Genomic DNA, 25541 nt, shown 5'->3' with positions numbered 1-25541 from the left:
AGTGTTGAGGCTACATGTGTAGTGTGTGAAGGGGTACCAGCCTGTTAGAACAAAAACTCATTGTCAATTAATTAGCCAGTAACATCTAACTGTACCATTCTGAAGTAAAAAAAAAACCTCTCATAGGCTGTTTTCGCACAGGCAGAATACAGCGTCCCAGGGATGCTAAAAACAGTGTCCCTGAGGAGGGGTTCGCACGGCGGCCGCCGCTGCATCGCAGCAGCAGCAGCCTCGCAACCCCCAAGTGGAGCAAAGCCGCTGTTTCTGAACCTTGCTCCCTTTTTTGGAAACAGCGGCTTCCAAACGCTGCCGTGCGAATGCCCCACCCTTTCCCAAATGCCTTACCATCCCTCCGACCTTCTGGCACGTCACCCAGGCCAGAGAACATGCCCCCCTGCCCTGCGACTCCAGAGCTGTTGCGCAGGGCAGGGTGGCATGTCCCCTGGCCTGGGCGACGCGCCGGAAGGTCGGAGGGACGTCATATACGCCGAAGCACCCCTGCAGCGTGGCCGTGCAGAAACGGCCATAACATCTAAGCAACTGAAGAAATTTATAAAGCTTGATTAAGAACCATGTCTGTGCCAAAACTGATGTTAGTATGTAGTTAATTCCTACCAGATTTCCATTCACTGAAATATCTCCTGATCCCATCTAGTTTGTTCAATAAATGTTACTTTTGTTTGTTGAACCTGCCTCAGTTCTCACTGGTGTCTTGAAAAGAGGATTTGCCATGATGGGAGGGACACTTTCTTCACATTCTGGAGTTTCTAAGGCTGGACAGACAAGCATGAAACACATCATATGCTATCATCACACTCCCTTCAAATAAATATACAAAAGCCCTTTGGATTGTTTGGAAGACTTTGCTTTTCCCCTAGTATCTGTATGATTTATTTTGGTCCTACTGCATGGAACTTTTGGTTTAAGTTTCTAGTTCTTGTATGCTAATACTGACAGTTATAACTGGTGCTTTGCAAATAAAAGATCTTGTTTTGGACCAGCTTGTCTCTGCTGAGTGGACCTGAAAAAAAGTGCCTGAGTGAGCAGTCCAGCCTAATCTATTGTGTAAACAGAAAACCACGGGAAAGCACTGTGAAGCAAACAGCTTGAGACAAGCTGTAGGTGTACAAAAATCCTAGGACACAGAGTAATGGATTCATACTATGAGAAAAGAGATTTCACCTAAACTTTGCTGTTTACCTAAACTTTGATGTTGGTAAGGGCTGTGTGACCGTGGAAGAGCTCCACCTGGCAGGGCCAAACTAAATCATACAGATAATAGGGGAGGAGCAGAGTGATCTATTATATACATCACGGTCTGGGCCCAGGATACTTGCATGACTGCCTCTTCCATTATAACCCCCAGCAGACATTAAGATCTGTATCAAAAGGGCTTTGAACAATCCCTCACTCACGTGAGATCTGATTGGCCTTGACATGGGTCAGAACCTTTTCGGTTCTGGCCCCAACCTCCCAGAGGAGATCAGAGGAGATCATAAGGAGAACCTTATGGAGTTCCGCAGAGCTGTTCTGCCAAGTATTATGCTGAGGCCTGATCTAATGTTAAAATCTGCCCCCTATGGTAGTGTAGCACCTCACTGTGGATGGACTCCAGAGTTGTTCTCCTACATTCTTGAATTTTAATTAGATTTTAATTTAACTGAATTTATTGAAATTTTAGTTAGTACAAGTAGTCATTGCATTGGGTTTTAAATTATGGGTTGTCACCTTTTAATCAGTTTTATATTTATTCCTATTGTCCCAAGGGAGATCAAGACATTTGATAAATAAGTAAATAAAATAAATATATAAATGTACCACACTAACAGAGCCCCTTTTGCCTATACCATTTGCATTTCAAAGGGGTCAGAAGATGACCATCCCTAATCAATGGAATGAATTGCAGTGCTGTCAACCTAGCTCCCAACCTTCAATCTCTGACTGAACTCCAAGCCTATTTTTTTAAAAGAATTTAAGGCACCCTTGTGGGCAAGGCACTGAGGAATGTAGCATTTCTACAATGCTTTTCACTGTGCCTGTTTTCCAGCAAAGTGGTGTGCTGATAATCCCACTACAAGAGAAGTATTTAGGCTTGGTCATTTTATACTGAGATTTATATCTTCACCATACAGAACTCTTCAACTACAGTAAATCTTAAAATTATAGAAAAAACATCTTAGTGATATCATCTCTGCCATGGTGCATTGTACGGGTCAGTTTGTCTTTTTACACATTTTTAAAAAAGTTTCAATTAGGTTGTCCTACACACAAGCACTTTTTTCCCTTTAGCATTCATTTGTTTTGGTTTGGAGAAACAATTACACTGATGGACTACATTTTGTATGCTTTCTGAAGAGACACCTGTTTACTTTCCTTTTATTCTGGAAGAAAATAAGAGTTCTTTCACTTCCTAGATTCATCATAGGCTTTTTGCAGAGCTAATACATCACTTTTCCATCACAAGCCCCTCATTTTTGGCTTATATCTCATCATTAATCTTTTAACTTGACTGATCTTGTGACAAATTTCTGAGTTGTGATAGGGGCCATTTCTCCACTGAGAAATTAAAGCCGGATACAACCAGGTTTCAAAAGAAACAGCACCTTTTCATTGTAGTTTCTCCCTCCCCACTGCAGCATGTGTCTAGTGAAGACCTCAATATCTATCATGGATTCAAGCAATATAACACTCCCCATGAACAAGCGATCTGCTTGGCGGGTCTGTTCTTCCTTGTCCTGATTGGCTGTCATGTTGTGTTGGGGCGGGAATTTTTTAAAAAACTTTTTTTCACGCAGCTACATTGCTACGTCGATGCGTTGGCAGACTCTCCCCGCCTTCTGATTGGCTATTTGTGCTGGAGCAGGAACATGATTCCGCACCTGATTGAAAATTCATGTTATTCTTCTCATTTTTACGTTCGAACATAGCCACGCATAAACAATTTATCAAAATCATTATACCATAGCTTCCAATTTACGTTCCTTCGTAGCCACGCCCAGTGTGGCACAAAAAAAGCCTGCACATGCTCTGCGTACAGCCCACTGTGCGTACAGCCACATCTGTCCCCTGTTTCTCCACACCAATCCAGATTTGGAGCATGATTGTGGGAAAAGATGCACTTCAATGCAGGTTCTGAGAAAAACATGGGATAAGCGGGGGGAGCATGTGCCAGAACCGGGATGACTCCGTGTTCGGCACTTAAGTGATGGGGAGTTCTTGTGGTAATCCTTGTGCTGCCAAAGGGAAAGGAAAGGAAAGGTAAGATTCATGTACTTCAGCAGCCTGGGAGGCCTGATTAATCCCACAGGGCTGGTGGGAAGGTGTCAGGCAAAGGTTAGATGAAGCTTCAGCTGATAAAGTTCAAATTTTGGGTTTTCATTGCTTCACACCCAAACTCTCCAGGTATGTCCAGTCCCACAGCTGATAAGCCTACTTGGAGGGGCATTCCAGGCAGTCATTATTCCTTTGTCAGGATAGATGGCAAGTGTCTTATCCAAATAGATAATGTAAAGATTGAAGCCTCGTCATTTTCTTGGAATAGGGGTTGGGATTTTGTACCTCAGTGGAAAAGAAGAATCTTTCCACTTTTTTTGAAGCTAAAAGAGTTTCTGCTTAATCCAGACACTTAGTTTCAAGATTACTTCAGAACGCTAGCCAAAAAATGAACACATTCCCATCGCTTACTCCTAGGAATTCTTATTGACACCAAGGAGATACAGTTCTCATTACAGTTATTTCCAGTATAGAAGTGAAGTAATTATTCTATTTTCTAATACTAAGAATTTAAGGTGGAAAGGAGGGACAAAATGAGAAATACTACATTCTGCACCCATAGATAATAATAACTAATAGTAGTCTTCAGTTCCAGAAGTTCTTGGGTGAAGCTGGTTCATTTCTATTTCAAAGGACAATGCTAAAAGTTCAACCATCTTTTGGCTAGAAGTTATTAATCAACTATGAAATTTCTTGCTGTTTCTTTTATTAATCCTTCCAACCAAGAGATGTGACTGATTAGAACTTGGATCAGGACCTTTTGCATTGTGGTTCAATAGAAGAAGAGGAGAAGTAGTTTTGATCTATATCCTGCCTTTCTCACCCATAAGGAGTCTTACAACTTCCTCACATTCCTCTCCCCACAACAGACACCTTGTGAGACAGATGGGGGCTGAGAGATTTCAGAGAGAACTGTAACTAATCCAAGGTCACACATCATGCTTCTTGTGTAGGGCAGATTTTGAACGGGCCATAAACAGCACCCCTGGAATTGCAAAAATGCCATCTTGGGAGCGCTTTCGCACAGCTGCCACCTCCCGAGCAAGGCAATACCGCACTTCCCCCCCTGAGCCGCTGTTTTTGAGACTCACTCGCTTTTCAAAAACAGTGGTGTCCACCTGGTGCCAAGTGGAAGGTGCCATTTTTGACACACCACTTTTTAAAAACTGATCTCCTCTTCCCTGCATAGCTCCATGGGGACAAGGGAACACGCCTCCTGGTCCCCGACCCGTAAGGTGTCACCATGACCATGGGGGCATGTTTCCTCATCTCTGCAGAGCTACACAGGGAAGGGGAGGTAAGTTAAAAAAGCAGCGTGTCTCCATCCAGAGGCACCTCCATGCACCACAGCAACTCCAGGGCCAAGCACATTTAAGGGTGCAAACAGCCCTGGGGGTGTAGCAGCATCAAGGATGCTGGTGCACCACCGCTCTTAAGGCCCATGCAAAGTGAGCTAGGAGTGGGGAAACAAACCTGGTTCACCAGATGAGAGTCTGCAGTTCTCTGTTTTACAGTCCACTGCTTTTCACCACTACACCACATTAGATCTCAGTTTACAAGTATATGTAGAATTGTGTGTCATGAATCCTGTGACTGAGCCCTTCGGGGGTAGGGCGGTCTACCAAATTGAATAAATAAATAAATAAACAAACAAACAAACACATAAATACATACATAGATACATACATACATACATACATACATACATACATACATACATACATACATACATACATAAATAATAAAGCAAGCAAGCAAGCTTGGGACCCCAGGGAAGAGTCTGAGGAGCCAAGGCCCTTAGCCGAGAAGGACCAGAGGGACAAGAAAGAATCCAGGACAGCAGAGGTACCTGTTGACAATGTTCCAACATAACCAGAGGCCCCCTGTCAGACTTGTAAGAGAAACCTTGACACCAGCCTCTGCGATTGCCCCCAGGCATCCATCTGGCAGGAAGTACCAGGTACCAGGACCCACTCCTACCCCACTGTAACAGTGATGGCATATGGCCCAGTTTCAGGTAGCGCAAAGAAAGGGAAGTGCTTGCCTGGCTTTTTGGATCTAGAGCAGTGCTCTGAGAATAATATATCTTCACATGATCCTTGCCAGAGCACAGTCAGCCTCAGGAGCTCTATCACTTGCCAGAAGTGAAGCTAGGCAACTGAAGAATTAATCATGGATTAAGTTGTCCCAGCAGTCAAAGTGTGAAGGGCATACCATGGCACCTTGTAGACACATTACCTTCCTCATTACAGTCTGGAAACCACATGGCTATTACTCCGCTGGAGTCCTGAGACCCTGAAAATCAATTTTCTCTGGTTCACAAGGGAATGTTGGGGGAAAGAAAAACAAATAAGACATGCAGCTATCAGCATCTTCCATCCATTGACAGATTGCTGGATCCAACCCAATGTCACTGTCTTCAATCCAGAACTCAAATATACGGGATTTGAGTGTCTTCATTTTTACATTCATTTTGGCTTTGATTCTTTTACTGTATATTTACTTTACATTTCCACATAATGATCAAGAAAAGTTTTTATTCTACCAATGTGCAGTAAGTAGTCTTTATTTATTAAATTTTATTTTATCTCTTACTCAAGAGAAAATGTGCCCTTGCTTCAGCATACTTGAAACTAAAACTTATGCTGAGTTTTCAGTGATATGCACTTTTAATTCATTGCAATTGTTTAATTAATCAATTATAAGACAGCTGATTAATCCACTAAATTTTTTTTAATCACCTGACAACCCTGTGGAATACAACATGTACTAAGGGCAAGTAACATACTCCATATTCTTTTTGTCCCAGATTGTAATGCTATTTGTCTGTTTCTCCCTCTGCTTCCTCAGAGTGCTCAGTACATTTCCCTTGTTTGTGATTCATTTAATGCCTTAACCTTTGCATTCAGAAAATCATGCCCCCACTGTTCAGAGTGTTTCCTCACCTGGGCTTCTCCACTTTTTACAATAATATTCAATTCCCCCTCAGAAATAACATAGATGGAAGTAGTCCATCTCTTGAAAATGATGCTGATATTTGCAATAACAGTGTTTCTGTAATAAATAACAGTGGTGGCATTCAGACTATACCCTCAGAAATATGGTTGTTCATTCTGCCTTATAGTTTTACTGAGCTACTATTTTCAGCTTTTTACTATAATATTGAAAATATTGCTTTCTGAGGCAATAGATTTTACTCTAACTATCCACACTCAGAAAAGTCAAATACCTGGACTAAAACCTCAATGTTTAATGAAAACCAAATTAAAATGTTAATACTTTGCAAATTTGCATCCCCGTTTTACAAAATAGATTTCAGTGGCAAGCAATTCCTAGGAAATATGCATAGGACCACGACATTATGTTCATATAACAAATGTCTGTTCATATAACAAATAAGCTGTATGAGTAAATCTGGGCTGAGTCTGGTTACCTGATGAAGTGGGATTGACTTAACAGCATGCCCAAGGGTCTTGTTGTCAAGACAGGCTGCAGCCTGGCTATGTCATCATTAGTCAAAGTGCTTTTCCAGGGGGCTAAGTGAGTGGACTTGATTTGGGGCAAGTAAGCCCAAAAAAGGCATTTATTTGGTGGTAAGTTCCACTGAAAGATGTGGAATTTATTAAAGAACGTAAGCACATTGGAACACAAGAAAGAGCCTGCTGGATCAGACCAGAGTCCATCTAGTCCAGCACCCTGCTACTTGCAGTGGCCCATCAGATACCTTTGGGAGCTCACATGCAGGACATGAAAGCAATGGCCTTCTGCTGCTGTTGCTCCCGAGCACCTGGTCTGCTAAGGCATTTGCAATCTCAGCTCAAGGAGGATCAAGATTGGTAGCCATAAATCGACTTCTCCATAAATCTGTCCAAGCCACTTTTAAAGCTAGCCAGGTTAGTGGCTATCACCACTTCCTGTGGCAGCATGTTCCAAACACCAATCACACGTTGTGTGAATAAATGTTTCCTTTTATTAGTCCAAATTCTTCCCCCAGCATTTTCAAAGTATGGCCCCTGGTTTTAGTATTGTCAGAAAGAGAGAAAAAAATCTATCCCATGCATAATTGTATAGACTTTAATCATATCCCCCCTCAGACGTCTTCTCTCCAAATAAAAGAGTCCCAAACACTGCAGCCTCTCCTCATAAGGAAGGTGCTCCAGTCCCTCATTCATCCTTGTTGCCCTTCTCTGCACTTTTTCTATCTCTTCGATATCCTTTTTGAGATGTGGTGACCAGAACTAAACACAGTATCCAAGTGTGGTTGCACTACTGCTTTATATAAGGGCGTGACAATCTTTGCAGTTTTATTATTAATTCCTTTCCTAATTATCCCCAGCATAGAGTTTGCCTTTTTCACAGCTGCCATGCATTGAGTTGACATTCCCAAGGAACTATCAAATAAGACGCCCAAATCCCTTTCCTGGTCTGTAACTTATAGGACTGACCCCTGTAGTGTGTATGTGAAGTTTGTAATGATATGGTTAGAATCATTACTTCTGTAATGACATCATTACTTCTGTAAGGATATCATTACTTTTGTAATGATATGGTTAGAATCATGTAAATGAACTTAAAAGCTAACACTTGAACCAGAGAAAGGCTGTGGCTCAGGCTGTGAGGTATGCTAGGATACTGTCAAGAATGTTGAATTGCATATGTCAACAAGATCTATGATCTCCTCTCCAAACAGCCAAGTGATTGAATGATTCGTTATGATAAGTCCTCTCACAAAGTGCATGAAATGAATTTTTTTTAATGGTGAGACACAACGATAGTTGCAGATTTGCAGCCATGTAGTAGTTTCACAATACTGATAACCATATGATTTCACTAGACTACCACAGAAGGAGTTAGAACAGAAAGTGTAGCTTTTAATATCTAATTTGTTTCTCCATACTGAGTGATTCTCTAAAGAAGATAGCAATTGCTCCCCCCCCCTCCTTGCCAGAAGTACATTATGCAAAATGGCAATAGATTTATGACTTTAAAATCACTGTGCCATATAAACAGAAAGTTTATCATTTAATGAACTGGTAGGTATCACTCTATGCATGACTTCAGTTCACTCCAAACATCATTATGTGCTTTTTGGACAATGGTTTTGGCCAGGATCTTGTCCATAACAGGGAAATACAGCAAGCTAAAAGATACATATTTGTTTTCTTTTTACATTGTACAGTAAAAAAAAACAATTACTGAGTTATATTTGTCAGAGTCACAGTAGATTTTTTTATGTATATTTGTTATTCACACACTGCAGAATATTGCCAAGTAACCTCACTGGTGGGGACTGACAACATGGAGATAACATGCATTCATGTGAGACCATATTCAATTATGTCTATACTGAATTAAGCACATTCATTTTTAAACACCTTCCAGTAAAACTGATTCATTTTTAATATGTTCCCTCTTTTTTTTCTCATTGTCGTTTTTGAGTTAAATTGGCTTTTCTTTAAAATCCACAAGTACGCACAAAATAAACTGTAAACAATTTTGACATTACATGTATGTACAAAGTGAACCACGTAAGAAAAAAAGTCAGAGGTAATTCAGTGGGTGCCACTTGATCTACATCAAAGTGCAACAAACTGACTCAGCCCCAGCAAAGTCATGAACCGAAGTGCTTACATGAGGTCAGAAAAAACAACATGAGCAAGGCCCCTGTATAGATCACAATATCACAGAAGTCACAAAAGAAACACCAAATCCTGTGTCTGCTGTGAAAATATTGCATTGTATGGATTTATCGTTTGCGTGTGGATATGTATATAGGAAATTTAATAACCAAGTATATAGTTGGATAATCCTCCAAACTATCAAAAATCTGGGGAAGGAAATTTCTTGGTGTTTCATCTTTGTAAAAGGCTTCTACAATTTTTTAGGGAAATGTGTGGCTTATCCAGCAGTATTTCAGAACAACCACCAAGAGAATAATCATAGAATTCAATCCTACTTCGATTAAGATTGAGCAGTTCCCTTCTAATGATTAGTCATAAACAAAATTAGCCTTTGTTATTGGAGCCCAGAGATCAATAATCTTAAAGTATTTGATAACTTCCCTCTTAAACGGCAAAGTTCATAGTTTGGGTAAGAAATAGTTGAAGTATCTACTGATGTTTTCTTTCCAGATATATGGCCAGAATATAGATGAAAAATGTCTAAATTAACAGTCCAAATGCTAGTCATGATACTCAGAAGTGAGTCCCATTGATTTCAATAGGGCTCATTCCCAAGTTCGGCATGTGTAAAATCATATCCTGTGAGAAATTTCATCTGTTTTAGTTTTTTTCTGAAATTCCTCAGGTGCTTCTCATAAGTAGGAATCTTCACCTTCACCTTGAAATTTCATAATAATTTCAACATTTCAAGTATTATTGATGTTTCCTATTGAACAAAGAGTTCCTTCACCCTTTCTAGATTCCCACTAGGACATCCAGTGCTATTGGGAAGCAAGATGGAAGTAATAGTACTGGGTCCCAAGTAGGGATGCACAGACCATTCCTGACAAATGTCTGTAATCTGCACAAACTTTTAGATTTCTTAATATTGTTCATATATTTCTCTCAATAGGAAATTCTGAAGTTACCTTAAAATGTTATCTTTATTGGAATTTGGTACCAATAACTTGGATCCAGTAGAGGATTTTCACAAACAGAAGGGAAGGTGTTTGTTTTTTTCAGATTGTCCCCTCCTGTGGCTGAACTCTGATTCACTCTTATGAAGTTCCTGGTAATCCCTATTTTCCAGGACTAATATTTTGAGTGCATTTTTGGATACAGAGAGAGAGGGAGTCTGGAAAGTCAAGGTATATAGACAGAAATCCCTTCTGTTCAAATCCCTTCTTTAAATATTTAAGATGAATCCACCAGTACACATACATATAGAGAGAGTGAGTTGAGGAACAAAAAATTGTTGGAGAAGTAAACAAAAAGATTTGACTACATTCTAGTCATAGATCAAAGCACTTGGATTTATTTCCATGTTATGCTTATATCTTTCTTTACCAAGAAAACTATCAAGTGAAATTTTCAGAATAGCAATGAAAATCTTACAGCCCAAACTACAGGAGGAGACGGGGTGGGGTTGGGGGTTGGGCAGTAGACAAAGATGGGGTAAATGTGCTGCCTTCACAAAGGTCCCAGTGGGGCAACAAGGAAAATTAAAAAGTAAACTTATTGTCACTCTTGAAAGGGCCCTCCTGTGCCAGTATAACTGTCCCCCACTGACATAAGTTCCAGTTATGCCTCATGGACTGACAATGACACAAGTGCTGGGGTCCCATCTGTTCCACAGCCCTTTCACACACTCTCGCTCTCTCTCTCTCTCACACACACACACACACACACACACACACACACACACACACACACAAACCATGGATTGCACTGTTAATCCATCTTGCATTATCCTTCAACAAAATAACATAAAAATTGTCCAGTAAAAGTTCAGGAAAACATTTAAACAAGCAGGACATATTGCACTTGTAGATAACAGCTCTGAAACTCAGAGCATCTGGATATGGATGGGAAATTGCACACTCAATAGGGGTGGTGCTTTTGATTCCCCCTCCTGGTTCCACAGTTGGGATTGCACAGCCCTTTAAGCATTGGTATCCCTTATCAGCTACTATCTCATCTCTCATGGATTTTCAGTCAATTCTGGCTTTTTAAAAGGGATGTGTATATTCAACCCCAGCTGCTGGAACAGCCTGGAGAATTGTACACAACCCATTCATGTGTGCATATAATTTTCTAAACAACTGGGGATACGTATGCAAAAGCCTGCTTCTGCATGCCTATAGCCCCAAGGTCTATAGCCCCTAGGTCTTGGCAAATATATATATTAAAAGGCCTCATGGGAGTTTCCATTAGGAATGTATAAAAGCAGTCAGATTTCTGTTACTTCAGCCATGTGGGCTTCTTTCTTACATCAGGATGATTTTAAAAAACCCTACAAAGTGAGCAAAGTTATATTATTAAAGACATACTAGGATTGCAAAAAATCACCTACTAATGAAACAGAATACTGACTTGTTCAGGCTGGCAAAATCACACCTCCTCACACCAACAGCCTCTCTTAAGCCAAAATAATCAGTAACCTATAACAATATTTGTGATGGCATTGCAGTATGACTTTCAAGGTGTACTTATGCATCATTTTTTGTACAGATATTCACTTTCTACAGACTTTCTAAAACTGTTTTTGTAGAAATTTAGTAAAATTGGCAATTGTTCCAAAAAACCTGTCAAATTTTAAAAAGTAAAAAATTAAGACATGTTTATGAACTGAAAAAGAGCAATACAAAATGAAGAAATTATGAATTTGCATTACAGGAGTGTTTTTCCCTTTGTTAAAAAATACATACACAAGTTTCTGTCCATCAGAATTGCTAAGATTATATCTTGTTCCGCTCTGCCATTAATAAAGAACTACTTAAATAAGTAAATAAGTAAACTAGCCATTTGGATGGGTATATCTAGCATCAGTTTGAGATTATAGCCATGCTTTGGGTAAAAGCTGGAAATGGCATCAAACCTATGAAAGTAGGAACACGGTTACCCTGTTTAGGAATTTTCCCACAGAACTGTCTGCTTCATGTTGTCTAATGGTAACGCAAGATCTCATTCATTCAGACATTTGGTTTTATACATTCTCTTAAGACTATTACCTACAACATCTCGAGGTTTAGACCATTCCTTCTTATCTGGATTGCTTGCAGGTCCATTTAAATTATCATATGAACTTTGCTGCAACCATACATAACTTTCAAAGGAAAAGCCACATGTGTGGTGTTTTTTAGATTGTCATTTTTAAGAGGATAAATATTTTTTCATGTTCAGGACAAATTTCAATAAGGATAGGAACTATACACCGTGTATTACCAGTGTTTCTTGAAAAGGAGGTTCCTTCCACCAACAAATGCCACTAATAAGGCTACTGAGAAAGTTGAAGGGAGGAGAGAGAATAGCCTAGTGCACCCCTGGCCATTCAGTTTCCAATGATTCTCATTCAGACAGCCTCTTCCTCTAACAGCTGCTGTGAAAGGATTGCTTAAGTGCAATTTTAAATGCTGTTATTATTATCTGGTTCTACTTGCCCAAAGCCACCCTGAGTGCTTTTCAAAAAATGGAAAGGTGAGATGAGATATGCATATCCTAAATCAAAGAACAAATTGTTGAAAGATTTCATCCAAAGAGTTCTGAGAGCTTGCAGATGAGATAAATCATTTGCAGAAGAAGAAATATGTGGAATTCTTCAAGGAAGAGTAATGAGCAACTGGTTGTTGTGGTTTCCACTGTTACAGACTTCTCTCTGTGATACACCTCTGAAGATGCCAGCCACTGATGCAGGTGAAACATTAGGAACAAGATCCACCAGGCCACGGCCACACAGCCCGGAAAACCCACAACTGGGTGCTTTCCCCCCCACCCCAGAGGATGGAGTGGCAAGGTGGTTGAGAAGGGGAATTAAGGCCCACTCCGCACAGGCCAAAAACAACACCCCAGGCACAGTAAAAACACAATTCCTGGGGTGCAGTTCGCATGGCTGCCGCCTCCACAGTGATGCAGTGCCGGGGCGGGAAAATGCTGATTTTCAAACACATTCAATGAGCTAAGTTTTTGAAAAACAGTGTTGTGCACCCGGGTTGGAGGTGCCACTTTTAGGCGCCTGTTTTTTAAACACGTACCTTCTCTCCCTGAGCAGCTCTGCAGGGATGAGGAGGCATGTCCCCTCATCCCTGCAGAGAGAAGGTAGGTCTTTAAAAAACAGGAGGCGCCTAAAAGAAGCATCTCCAACTTGGGTGCACAACGCTATATTTCAAAAACCTCATTCATGTATGCCGGTGTGCAGCCACTTTACTGGCCCATGCGGAACGGGCTTAAGAGGACAATATTGCTGAAATTCTTGTCATCACAAAGATCCACCAGCTTTTTTCATATATTACAGTTGTATCTGAGTAGCACATGAGAAGGATCCAAGGAAACATCTTTGCCTAATAGTCCACAATGCACACTAACTCTGCACTTTTTCAAGAGGAAACAACTTTTTAGGCTGAGCTGTTCTTAGTCAAATACTATCACATTTTTTTCCAACTGTGTATTTCATTTTGTAACCTGGTTGTTTATGCTTCACTGCTCCGAATAGCCATAGCTAGTTGCTCAATGAGAGTAGCCAGAGACCTTGTGAACAATTAGTGACACTTGATTCCACAACTGGAAATCATTTCTATCAGTTCATAAGTGTAATCCTATACAGCTATGTATATGTGTGTGTGTGTGTGTGTGTATACATACACATATGTACACACACAAACATATATACACAAGCTCTGGCTGTTTCCGCACAGGCGGATAACAGCGCCCCAGGGACCCTAAAAACTGTGTCCCTGGGGAGGAGTTTGCACAGCTGGCACTGTCCTCGCACCCCCTCAGGGAGTGAGGTTTTTGCAAAGCAGTGTCTTTCTTGCTTTCTTCGCCGGTGCAACAGCATAGGCAGGAAGACGCCATGTTTTCTCTAGTCTCTCCATCTTCAACGCCTTCTTGGCAGTAGTCAGCCTGGAGGGCTGGAGGGACATGTGGGCGTGTCCCTCCAGCCCTCCAGAGCGACGCTGCCAGAAGAGGTGAGTGGAGGGGACTGAAGGAGGAGCCACCTCTCCTGCTGGGGAGGAAATTGGAGCTGCTCACATGCTATGGTGCGAACAGCCCCCAAGCCTCCACCAGCATAATTTATACCAGTGGTGGTTCATTTCCACATGTGTGTGGAAAGGGCCTCTGATTCAAATAGCCACACATGATCTTTCCCATATATTTATAGCGGCTGTTGCTTCCTACTACAATTACCCATATCTCCTCTCCCAGTTGTGCTGTAGGTTGAGTATCCATCTAGAATATTTTATTTTTTATTTTATTTTATTAATGGAAGGCATTACCACCAGAGAAGAAAAGAATCAACAGCATTCACAGGTATGAACAATAAATATATGATTTGATCTAAAGGAGCAATTCAATGGGTAATTTCCAGGCATTGCCAGTCAAGCCTCTGTGCTGAATCTCAGGTTCTTGACCACAGGTTCCTGACCTCAAAAACAGTAACTATTCAGGTATGGGGCACCAAAGACAAGGTGAGGAAAGATCTATTATGCATGTGAATCTCCACATACTATTCTTTGCTTCCAGCCCATTAATATTATATATTAATTGAGAATTGAGTCCCTTTGAGGGGGCATGTTTTGGGGGATGGGATTATGATGGAATTACTCATAGTCTTTCTGCACGTAAATGGCATATTTAGATTGTGGTACATTTATGAAAGTAAGCATGAATAAGCCTTTACAGTCTATTATGACTGAGGTAAAGCATATTTTAATCCTATGACTGTTTCTAAGGGTTATGAATGAGTTGGTATGCAACCAATATTGAGAAATGGTCATGAAATTCATGTGGGTCCCTGGAAAATGAAGAACAGTGGGACAAGGTATTATATCTTATCTGTCATTATCCATTAATTCCATAGTATTTCTGTACACCTAGGTTCTATATACTATAACTTGCCTTCTCTATTTCTGTTTTAGTTACATTAATGGCAAGATGAACTTCATGCCAGGTTTAGATATTTCTCTATTTTGATTCTTTTTCAGCATGAAATATATTGTGAAAAAACACACTTTTATACTGCTCTCACTCTTTTATAGATCTGTAATATTTTACTTTAAAGAATGAAGACTATCTAAGGTTGTCTGTCCTAAGAAAAGAATTTCAGAACTTCTAAACTGACTGATACTGAATTATGAACTGTTAATTCTTAACACAACCAATGCACAATGAGTAGAACTGCACTCTGGAATTTTCATAATGTGAATGAAATTTACCAAGAATTTTATTGTCATTATTGGCACTTCACAACACTGTGAAATCTATGAACAGGATGCAAAGCAACTCCAGCATTTAAAAAAAAACTTTCTTGAAACTGGCAGAAACTTGAATTTGACATAATCAAATGGATGGATGGATGGATGGATGGATGGATGGATGGATGGATGGATGGATGGATGGATGGATGGATGGATGGATGGATGGATGGATGGATGGATGGATGGATGGATGGATGGATCCCAGTTTTCCTGGTAAATCCTAAATATATCCAGGACCATCTTTTGGCATCCTGACAAATTCGCAGATATATTTGGGGTGCCAAATATATTTTTTCAGGTATACTTTCAGCTAGGATGTATTCAAAAGTTCACCAATATTCACACATATCCCCCGCCCCTTTTTTAGCTTCTGTGTATTTTTAATGAGGCCTTTAATTCCAAGTGTCTTAACAAGGATTTTACAAGCTAAATCATATTACCTCATTCCCAGTAATATGGAAGCTTTAGTGTGCAATCAGAGATCACTTGTCTGAAAGGATTTACCCATTCAGTTCAATGGCAAAAACAGATATCAAATTTGCAGTCCTTTGTTCCCTCCACTCAACTAAACAAAGTAGATTATACACGAGTGCTCAGCTTGCCTGGCTTAATGTATAGATAGGTTTGTTATTATTGGACAATGGACATATATATATATATATTCACACATGTGAACATGTGATATTGATCATTAAATTTTAAGATTCTTTTTTTAGCTGTGGTAATTATTTCATCTAAAGTTGGGTAACAAAGGCCACATACCGGTAATCAAATCTATTCTGGCACACAAAGGTTTTGTTTTATTTTGTTTTGTGGAGATATTAATCATGATACTGTTTTGTGGAAATGGAAGTCAGTTTTATTCATCCTCAAAAGAAATAAAATATTCAGTTTCTTCTTTCCTGCTGGGTAATACTTTGAATTAAAATATACTATTAAAGTTTTTTTTCCTTTTTTAAAATAATGACAAAGGGAAAGTGGATACAGTTGAAATTCCAGGGTTTTAACCAAACAAATTTTCCACTAAAAAGAGACAGTCTGTGCCTCATTGACAATCCAACATGTAAACTGCAAGATAAAGTTGTGTTATGCAGATGGAATTGCTTCTGTTGTGGGAAATAACTTCCAGATTCAGTCCTATGTTTCTGCAAACATCCTAAGAATATAAGAAAATTTCAGTTTATTATGTATTTAGTCTTTTCTGCAAACTTTTAATTTCATTTTAAGATGATTAAGAGCAACTTCCCTCTTTTACATTCGCCTTCAGAAAGGAAATTTCTCAAAGATGAGGGGGATAGTGCGCAGGAAGCTGAAAGGGAAAATCAAGAGAGTCAAAACTGTCCAGGATGCTTGGAGGTTATTTAAAAACACAGTAATAAAAGCTCAACTGGAATGTGTTCCACAGGTTAGAAAAGGCAGCACCCAGTCCAAAAGAAAGCCACCATGGTTAACAAGAGAGGTTGAGGAAATTCTCAGAAAAAAGAAAATGTCTTTTAGAAAATGGAAGTCCAGTTTGACTGATGAAGAATATGAGAGGGAACACAAATGGTGGCAAAAGAGAAGCAAGTTAGCTGTAAGGGAGGCAAAAAAAGGATTATGAGGAACGCATGGCTTAAGTAACATCAAAACCAGCAGAACAAACAAAGTCTCCTCAAGTACATCAAAAGCAGGAAGCCAGCAAGGGAGGCGGGAGGCCCGTTAGGTGGCAAAGGAACAAAGTGCGCGCTAACAGATCGCAGGGAGATTGAAGAGAGGCTGAATGACTCCTGTGCATCTGTCTTCACCCAAGAGGTGAGGTGAGGGAACATTCCTGCACCTGAACCAAGCTTCTTAGGAGGCTAAGGAATCCGAGGAACTCAGCTAAGATAGTGGTAGACAAGTGAAGAAGTTCCTGGCAGCTACATTGATAAATCTAAATGTTACCAAACTCCCCTGGCCCAGATTGCATCTCACCCAAGAGTTCTTAAAGAGCTCGGGCAAGCATGAAATTGCTGATCTTCTACACCTTTAATATGCAACTTATCCCTGAAATCAGGTCTTCCATCCCTGAAGACTGGAAGATGGCCAATGTCACACCAATCTTCTTTAAGAAAGGATCTAGGGGGACCTGGAAATTACAGGCCAGTCAGTTTGACATCTGGTTCCTGGTAAATTAGTAGAATCTATCATTAAAGATAAAATTATAAAACATGTAGAAAAGCAAGACCTGCTGAGAAAGAGTCAGCATGGCTTTTGTAGAGGCAAATCCTGGTCTTTACAAACTTGATTTTAGAGTTCTTTGAGGGTGTAAACAGGCATGTGGACAGGGTGAACTGGCGTGGACATTGGTTCTACTTGGACTTCCAAAAGGTTTTGACAAAGTTCCTCACCAGAGACTGTTGAGAAAATCCCTCAGCAATGAAGGGGAATAAGAGGGGAAGTCCTCCCATGGGATTAAAAACTGGTTGAGAAACAACAGGAAACAAAGAGTGGGTGTAAAATGGGAAGTTCTCACAAATGGAGAGATGTCGAGAGGTGAACCCCTAAGGATCCGCTTTGGGGACCAGTGCCTCTTAACCTATTCATAAAATCGACCTGGAAGTAGGGGTGGGTAGCGTGGTGGCCAAGTTTGCAGATGATAACCAATTATGTAGGGTGGTGGAGAACACACAAGGATTGCGAAGAGCTCCAAGCGGACCTTGACAAATTAGGTGAGTGGGCTCAGAAATGGCAAATGCAGTCTAATGTAGCAAAATGTAAAGTGATGCAATATAGGGGCAAAAAAAATCCAAACCTCTTACATACACACTCACAGGGTCAGTGCTATCAGTCACAGACCAGGAAAGGGGATTTAGGTGTCTTAGTTGATAGTTCCATGGGAATGTCAACTCAATGCATGGCAGCTGCTGTAAAAAAAGGGCAAACTCTATGCTGTGGGATCATTAGGAAAGGGAATTGAGAATAAAACTGCAAAGATTGTCATGCTCCTTATATAAAGCAGTAATTCAGCTCTGAGTAATTGTGTCCAGTCTCTGGTCAGCCGCATCTCAAAAAAAGCGATATTGAGGAGATAGAAAAAGTGCAGAGAAGGGCAAATAAGTGATGATTGAGGGACTGGAGCACCTCTCCTCTATAGAGGAGAGTAGCTGCAAAGGCTTGGGACTCTCTTAGTTTGGAGAGGAGGCGGCTGAGGGGGGGATATGATTGAAGTCTACAAAATTATGCATTGGGTAGAAAATGCTGACAGAGAGAAATTTTTCTCTTCTCACAATAATTAGAACCAGGGGGCATTCCATTGAAAAATGCTGGGGAAGAATTAGGACTAATAAAAGTGGAAACACTTCTTCACGAACGCAGGTGGACAGTGTTTCTGGAATATGCTGCCACAGGAGGTGGGCGGTGGATGGCCACTTTCAACCTGGATAGCTTTAAAAGGGGCTCTGAGCTAGATTTATGGAGGAGAAGTCGATTTATGGCTACCAATCTTGATCCCTCCTTGATCTGAGATTGTAAAATGCCTTTAACAGACCAGGTGATCGGGAGCAACAGCCGCAGAAGGCCATTGCGTTCACATCCTACATGTGAGCTCCCAAAGGCACCTGGTGGGCCACTGCGAGTAGCAGAATGCTGGACTAGATGGACTTTGGTCTGATCCAGCTGGCTTGTTCTTATGTTCTTATGTTCTTATGTTCTTTTTTGTTAGCTCCACAGACACATGGATGAGCATGTGACGATCTGAAAACACATCATAGTACAACCTTTAAAGTCTTAGCAAATGTCAAGTTTGAATATTAAATGTCCAGACAGATATATGTACATGGAACAAGTTACCTATGGAAAGTGCAAGAATTTATTCTAGCTGGAAGTGGAGCTTTGTTGATGTTGTTGTTTTGCTTTTGTAAAGAAAATAATTGGTTGAAAGTTGAACTGAGAGACCCTGGGATTTTATTTGTGATTTATGAATATATCACACTTATTAATTATTAAAACATTATAATCTGAAGTACCTTTAGGAATATTATATTTATATTTTTTCAGTGGATTTGGTCATAGATCATAAAGGCTAATCCACTCTGCTACTTTTACTTCATGTCCTGACAACCAGAATTAACCAGAAAGTGGGTGAGGTGGGAGTGGATTCCCTTTCTCCAACTGCAATAATATGTCAAATTCATGAAACATATATGGGACAGTAATTGGCATTCCCAGTTAATTTGATTTATGGCTGCAGTTTTTATGTGCTTTTCCAACTCCATCTAACCTGTGCATAAGGCTGCAGTTTTTATTATTTATGCATTTCTTTACTGAAATTATAGTTTGTCTCATTCTAAGGCCTTGGGGCATGTACTATCTATCTCGCTGGTGATTTTTTAAAATCCTTCCTCCAAGAAACTCAGAATGGATTCTCCTGACCTCAATTTTTATCCTCACAACAACCCTGTGAGATAGTTTAGTCTTGGAGAGTACAACCAGCTGAAGGGGCAATTCTAAACAGAGACTCACACATTTCTTAACCTATTGAATTTAATTGACATAATAGGATGTAGCTTTGCTTAGGACTGTGCTGCCAATAAATCTTATGGTAGATTGGAAATTTGAACCTGGATCTTACAGATCCTAATCTAACACTAGCACTACTGGAACTATTCACACTAAACAGTTTACCCCATCCCTCTCTACAACTTGCCAGAAAAAATCAGTTGAATAAAAGGATATAGAGACTTGGGCTTTGCTGAGTTCCCTGGGGAACAGATTCCTTTTTTCCCCTCTACACCATGTTTTGCTTCATTACTCATTTCTTCCAGACTTGACATTGCACAGAACATATCTAGCATTCCAGAACAATGGGAGACAAACATATTCTGATGACTGATTCTAGTGCTATTTTCCCCTATTCATTTCTTCAGTTTTATGGCAAATCATTCCAACATTCCTTCAACTCTATTTTTGTTCTTTTCATTACATATAAAGGGAAAAATAATGTTGGGACCAAGTTTGATTAGTCTCTCTCTCTCAGGCCCTTTCTGCACATGTAGAATAATGCACTTTCAATCCACTTTCAATGCACTTTGCAGCTGGATTTTACTGTGTGGAATAGCAAAAAATTCAACTTGAATTTTTGAAAGTACACATTCTGTTGTATGTGTGGAAGGAGCCTCACACACACGCACACACACACTTTTCTTCATGGCATAGCCCCATATTGCTGAGGAGTATGTGGGAATCATGTGTAGGGCCAATTACTTTCTCATCAAATGACATAGCTAATACAAATAAAGACTCATACTTGATATAACTATCATTAATAAAGACTCAGCCTACAGAAAGAGCTACAGTATTTCCAGATGTGTATGTAGAAGGAACTTGAAATAGTCTTCATTTTAAATACCAGATCCAGTTTTAAATACCAGATCCTGAGGTGTATTAATCGAGGTAAATCGTTTTGAAGTTTCTCCAAGTCTTGTATACATATACCTGAGTTTTACATGCCAAAGAAATATTGTACTTCTCTGAAAAAAAAGCTTAGTTCTGTGGACTCACTTATAACTATTCCCCATAGTGTCTGGGTTGTATAACTATGAGAGTTATTACTTGAATCAAACAAGGAAGCCTAGTGTACAGTCCTAAACATAAATCAATAGGCTTAGAAGAGTTTTGGATTGTGAGTTTCACTGTGTTGAAGATAAACACTGAGAAGACAAATGCTGAAATCAGAAAGATGTTTTCCTACTTTTGTGCAAGCCTCTTTGGATGTGCTCCCTAAATATATGGTAAGTAGTACACTATCATGTCCCAGAATATTTTTTCTTGATGTAGGAAGTATTGTAGAAGTACTGTAACTACCATATGTAAACTTGTAGGGTGCTTAACCAAATAATTGCTCCAGAATGTTTACATTTTGGTCATCTTACTCCAATTAATTAATCAGCCACAATCCATGTCTTATAGGATAAATAAACAGTTAAAATGTCACAAATGTTAAACTAAACCTAGGCCAAGACTTTCCATACAGGATGCGCCTCTACGCCGCCAAGAGTTCCATGGGCGCAGTGCCAGTTCGCTCGGGCATGAACGGGCGTAAGCCGGAGGTCGGTGCAGACGGCAAAAGGCGGTTCAAGATGGAGCTACCTTCTTTCTTTCAGGCCCTTCATTCACGAAATTGCGCACGTTGTGCCATAAACATGCCTCGCTTCATCGCCAGTTCTCCGACCCCTGGAGGTCGGAGGACAGTGTGCGCGGGCGGCTGCGACGCCTAAAAGCAGGCTTAACGCACGAGGGATGACCGTGAGTGGGCTGGGATCGGAGACATGTTTTCGCGCTGGGCGCTGGGTTCCCACCGCTAGCTGGAAGACGCTTCTTCAACAACAACCCGGCAAGCGTTGTTGTTTAGGGCGGCCTGCCAGGCTGCCCTGGGGGAGGGAAGCGTAGTCAGGTCGCAGCTGCCGCTGCTGCAGCTGGGCGCTTGTAAGGGAACGGGCAGCCTGGGGGCGGTAGTTTTTACCGCCTCTGTGTCGTCAAGTATCGGGCCGTGCGGAAACGGCCCTAGAAATGTAGACTTATTTCTGCCTTCATTGTATGATTCCACAACAGAGGAACATACTGTAGACCAGAGGTCACCAATCCTTTTTCTCTTTTTAAATCAAGGAGAAGCCTACTCAAGGCTTATTTGCTATGAGGCTCACTGGGTGCAGCAGTGCAAACTATTTTCATGGCTTGACCTGGGAAACTTATGAAACAAAAACAGACAAGAGTGCTTGTGAGCAGCAACAGAGTATTTTTCTTCAGAACTAACTACACAGAGGTCCCATGGATTAAAAGTTTGAGTGAAGCACCTTCAGATCAGGAGGTGGTGTTTTAACATAGACAGAACACCCACCACCTCTTTTTCCTCCTTACAACTTCAGCACTAGAAGGCTAAACTGTTTTTTTCTACCAGTAGTACTTAAGATCCCACTGTTTGTCCTGACAAACAAAGTTTTAGCAATTTAGTGTATTTTAAAACTCTTAGAGAATATTCTTTATATTCTTATAGAACTCATTGCACTATTCCACTCTGAACATCTTAATTTTTTCCTCTTAGCATCATTTAGCATGCTGCATCCTCATTCTAAACACACTTACTGAAGTCATACTTATCTCAATAGAATCTCATAAGTGTGTTCTTTACTGGAAGTTTTGTTTCCATAGACTAACCATTTCTTGCCTGCTAAACAGTTATGTTTGTTTGATGCCCAGAGGAAACAGATTTTTTTTGTCAAGTGCATAGTGGTTGCACATCTAAGCCTGTTCTTTGCAGTGGTGATAATATGTCCTTTCCCTCCATTTCCTCAAAAACAATCTTTAGTATCATCCATTCATTCATGGAATATTATGGTACAGATGCTAGTAAGTGAAGCACTTTCCCACAAAGGGAATTTTAGTGTGCTGAGAAGGCTGTTTCCATTAGTTGAGTGCATTTGGAGCCTTTTCAATTTTTAATTTCATTTTCCAATGCATGCCGCCAGAGTGGCATGTTGCCTGTCACTTGAACAATCAATTTCCTGCAAGTCAGAGTGCAAAATGCATCTTGTTAGGCCTATAATTTCTTCTAATTGCATCTGTGTTGAAAAGGAATGGGATTCTGCACTTCCCATTTGTTTAGGCCAAAGATATCTCGGCAGCAGTGCCTGACAAGCTCCCATAAATCAACAATATAGCTGCAAGATCCACCAATGCACTTACCCTACAAGATAGATATATAGATAGAAGAAGAGGAGGAGGAGGAGTTTGGATTTATATCCCACCTTTCTCTCCTGTAAGGAGACTCAAGGTGGCTTACAAACTCCTTTCCCTTCCTCTCCCTCTTTTCCTAGAGGATAGATCTTGTATACATACATATGTCATCTCCCTTTTCAATTTCTGTGTTTTATTGTAATCCTTTATCCCCTGTGCCTTTGGAAAGTATGAGAGTTCTATGGCATGAGAAGTGGAGAAAGTAGACAAACTATTACATACTACATAGCACTATACAGAGGTACATGAAAATAAAAGAAGCACTTCACACATGGCTAGAATTGAGACTGACCTCCTTTGTTGCTGTTTCCATTGATAGAAGATAGACAGGAAGTGTCCTGCTACTGAAAACTATGAGAACTGCCGACTTTTTAAAAAAGTCTTGCCTCTGTGCCTTTAACAAAAACCTGCCATGTAAAAAAAAAGGGATATGAATATTTTGTTGGCATGGAGAAAGTGATGGGAAAAAGTTTGCCAGCTTAATCTTTGCATGCACAGCAAGGTATTTTAAAGGCAGAGAAGCAGGATATGTTGAAAAAGTTAACAATTCTAGCAACCTTGCAAAGTATTTATACTTGCATGCGTACTTTTCTTAACCATCTTTACAGAATCTCCAGCCTATGTTATAAGCTTCCTCAAGAGTAAGGAAAACTACTGAAAAGGTTGGTTCCAGAATTGCTGAGAAAAAAAAATGAGATGTGAATGCACAGGAGTGTATTGCTTGTACATGTCATGGTACTGGAGTGTAGACATTGTCTTCTCAGATATTTCGGCTAAGCTGAGAGTAGTCTGTGGTCCATAAACATTCATGATGTGCAAACAAAGAAAACAGAACAGGCCTAAATTTCCAGATCAGCCCCTGATATCAAATTAGTTCACAACCATACATACACACATACCAAAGCTGGGGTGGGGGTGGGGGAGAGAAAATGCTTATTCTATACATGATTCTACAAGGGGGAAATAGATTGCAGGATGAAACAGACCAATATTTTATGTGGCACACAAACATATATATATATATACTCTCTCCCAATGTAAACTGGCATGACGTAAGTCTTCCCTTTAAAATCATAGGCACTTGCCCATCCCAGACTTCTTCTTCCAAAGAAATGTCAGTAAAAGAGAACTCAAAAAGGCATGCAGCTTAGAAAATCACCATCCACCACAAGCTTTGCCTGATAATAAGAGATGTTTTGCTCAGTGGTGCCACAATCATATTGCACATGTTTTGTTAGCTGACAATTTTGTTGTGCCTGTGGCATTGCAAGCATTCGACTTATAAGAGTCTAACGAATAAATGCTGTGTTGATCCTATCACAGGGAGAAAAAAATATTGTTATAGAGAGTTTAGAAATGTTTTGGTAAAATAAGCAAATTAGGCAGTACCATAGTAATAGATTAAACTTTTTTGTGACCTAACAAATCATCATTATTTATTTCTTTGCCAGTGGAATCTCATTCAGTAAACTGTAACTTAAATTGATTTTCCTGGCCCTGCCCCACTTCTCTATAGATGATACTTCCGTAACAGTTCAGATTGCCAGGGGTGTTTCCTTTCTGGAAACCTGTCTGGGATTTTGATTTTCAGGAAATCCTGGATGCATTTTTCTAATTCTTCCTCAATTGAGAGCTTTTCTTTCACTGCTTTTTTTTTACTAGAGTTGGATTCCCTGGAACCAGAAGTCAGAGTTCGCAGCAAGTCACTTTTCCTCCGGATTTCAGACTGCTGAACTAGCTGCACAGGGCCTTTCTTGACTGGTCGATCCAGAGTCTGTATATTGGACTGGCGGGTAACCGGGCCACAGATAACAGTCTCTTGTGGGGAGCTGGCTTCTGACTGGCTGTCACAGCTAGAAGTGGATAATTCATTGCAGGATGTCCCGCTTTCTCCTTCTTTATCTCCTTTGCCATTTTTGCAGCAACAGTCACAGTGTGATGAAGACCATCTTGACGGCTCACCTAAAAGAACAAACAAAGGACAAGGTAAGGCAATATTATTAGACAGCTGTCTTGAATCCCCAGAAAGACATGCTGTATAGCTTTCATTCATATGCTAGCAGATAAGGATTAGCTTCCAAATGGCATTATTGACAGGATGAATGAAGTATACAAATGAATACTAAGGCTTTGCTAGGAAGAAAAATCACTGGTCTTTGTGGTTTATAATCAGCCAGCTGGCAACATTCTGCCATTAAAAACAAGCTGCCTCTGACTGCAATTCTCTGACCAGTTGCATGCATTTAGGTTGCATGGCAATAAATAAGACTTATGCATGCATAAATGGGTGTAGTACTGAAGCCTAAATATGCTTTAATTGCTTTTGTAATTCATAATTCTTTAAATGCTTAGCTGAAGATCTGCCCAAAGTAATAATCCACAACTAGGAGAAAGAACCAGAACAGATTAAAAAAAATCTTCTCTCTCTGAATGAAATGCTGAGCTAATCATGGATTTAAATGTCATTTGGAAGTATCTATCTTCCAGTAAAATATCATTATCACATCCAACCTGTGGGGACCAAAATCATCATTCAGCCTAAGCTAAATATAATTCAGTTAGCTAAGTAGTGACTTTATATAAGCTACACATACAAATCAGG

The 25541-nt window shown here is 40.2% G+C and overlaps 1 protein-coding gene across 1 annotated transcript in view; it reads right to left on the bottom strand.

Moving 5' to 3' along the window:
- Positions 1-21723: 21723 nt before the first annotated feature.
- KCTD16 (potassium channel tetramerization domain containing 16) overlaps positions 21724-25541 on the bottom strand; it is a 204569-nt gene continuing 200751 nt past the window's right edge. The window contains exon 3 of the mRNA XM_048490291.1: positions 21724-24901. Within this exon, the coding sequence (XP_048346248.1) occupies positions 24450-24901 (452 nt within the window). The 3' untranslated portion in view covers positions 21724-24449. The remainder of the gene's footprint in view (positions 24902-25541) is intronic.

This window comes from Sphaerodactylus townsendi, linkage group LG03 (genome assembly GCF_021028975.2).
Source record: "Sphaerodactylus townsendi isolate TG3544 linkage group LG03, MPM_Stown_v2.3, whole genome shotgun sequence".
Taxonomy (NCBI): domain Eukaryota; kingdom Metazoa; phylum Chordata; class Lepidosauria; order Squamata; family Sphaerodactylidae; genus Sphaerodactylus; species Sphaerodactylus townsendi.
Note: the sequence above shows the minus strand (reverse complement) of the source record. Positions and strands in the feature narration are given on the sequence as shown.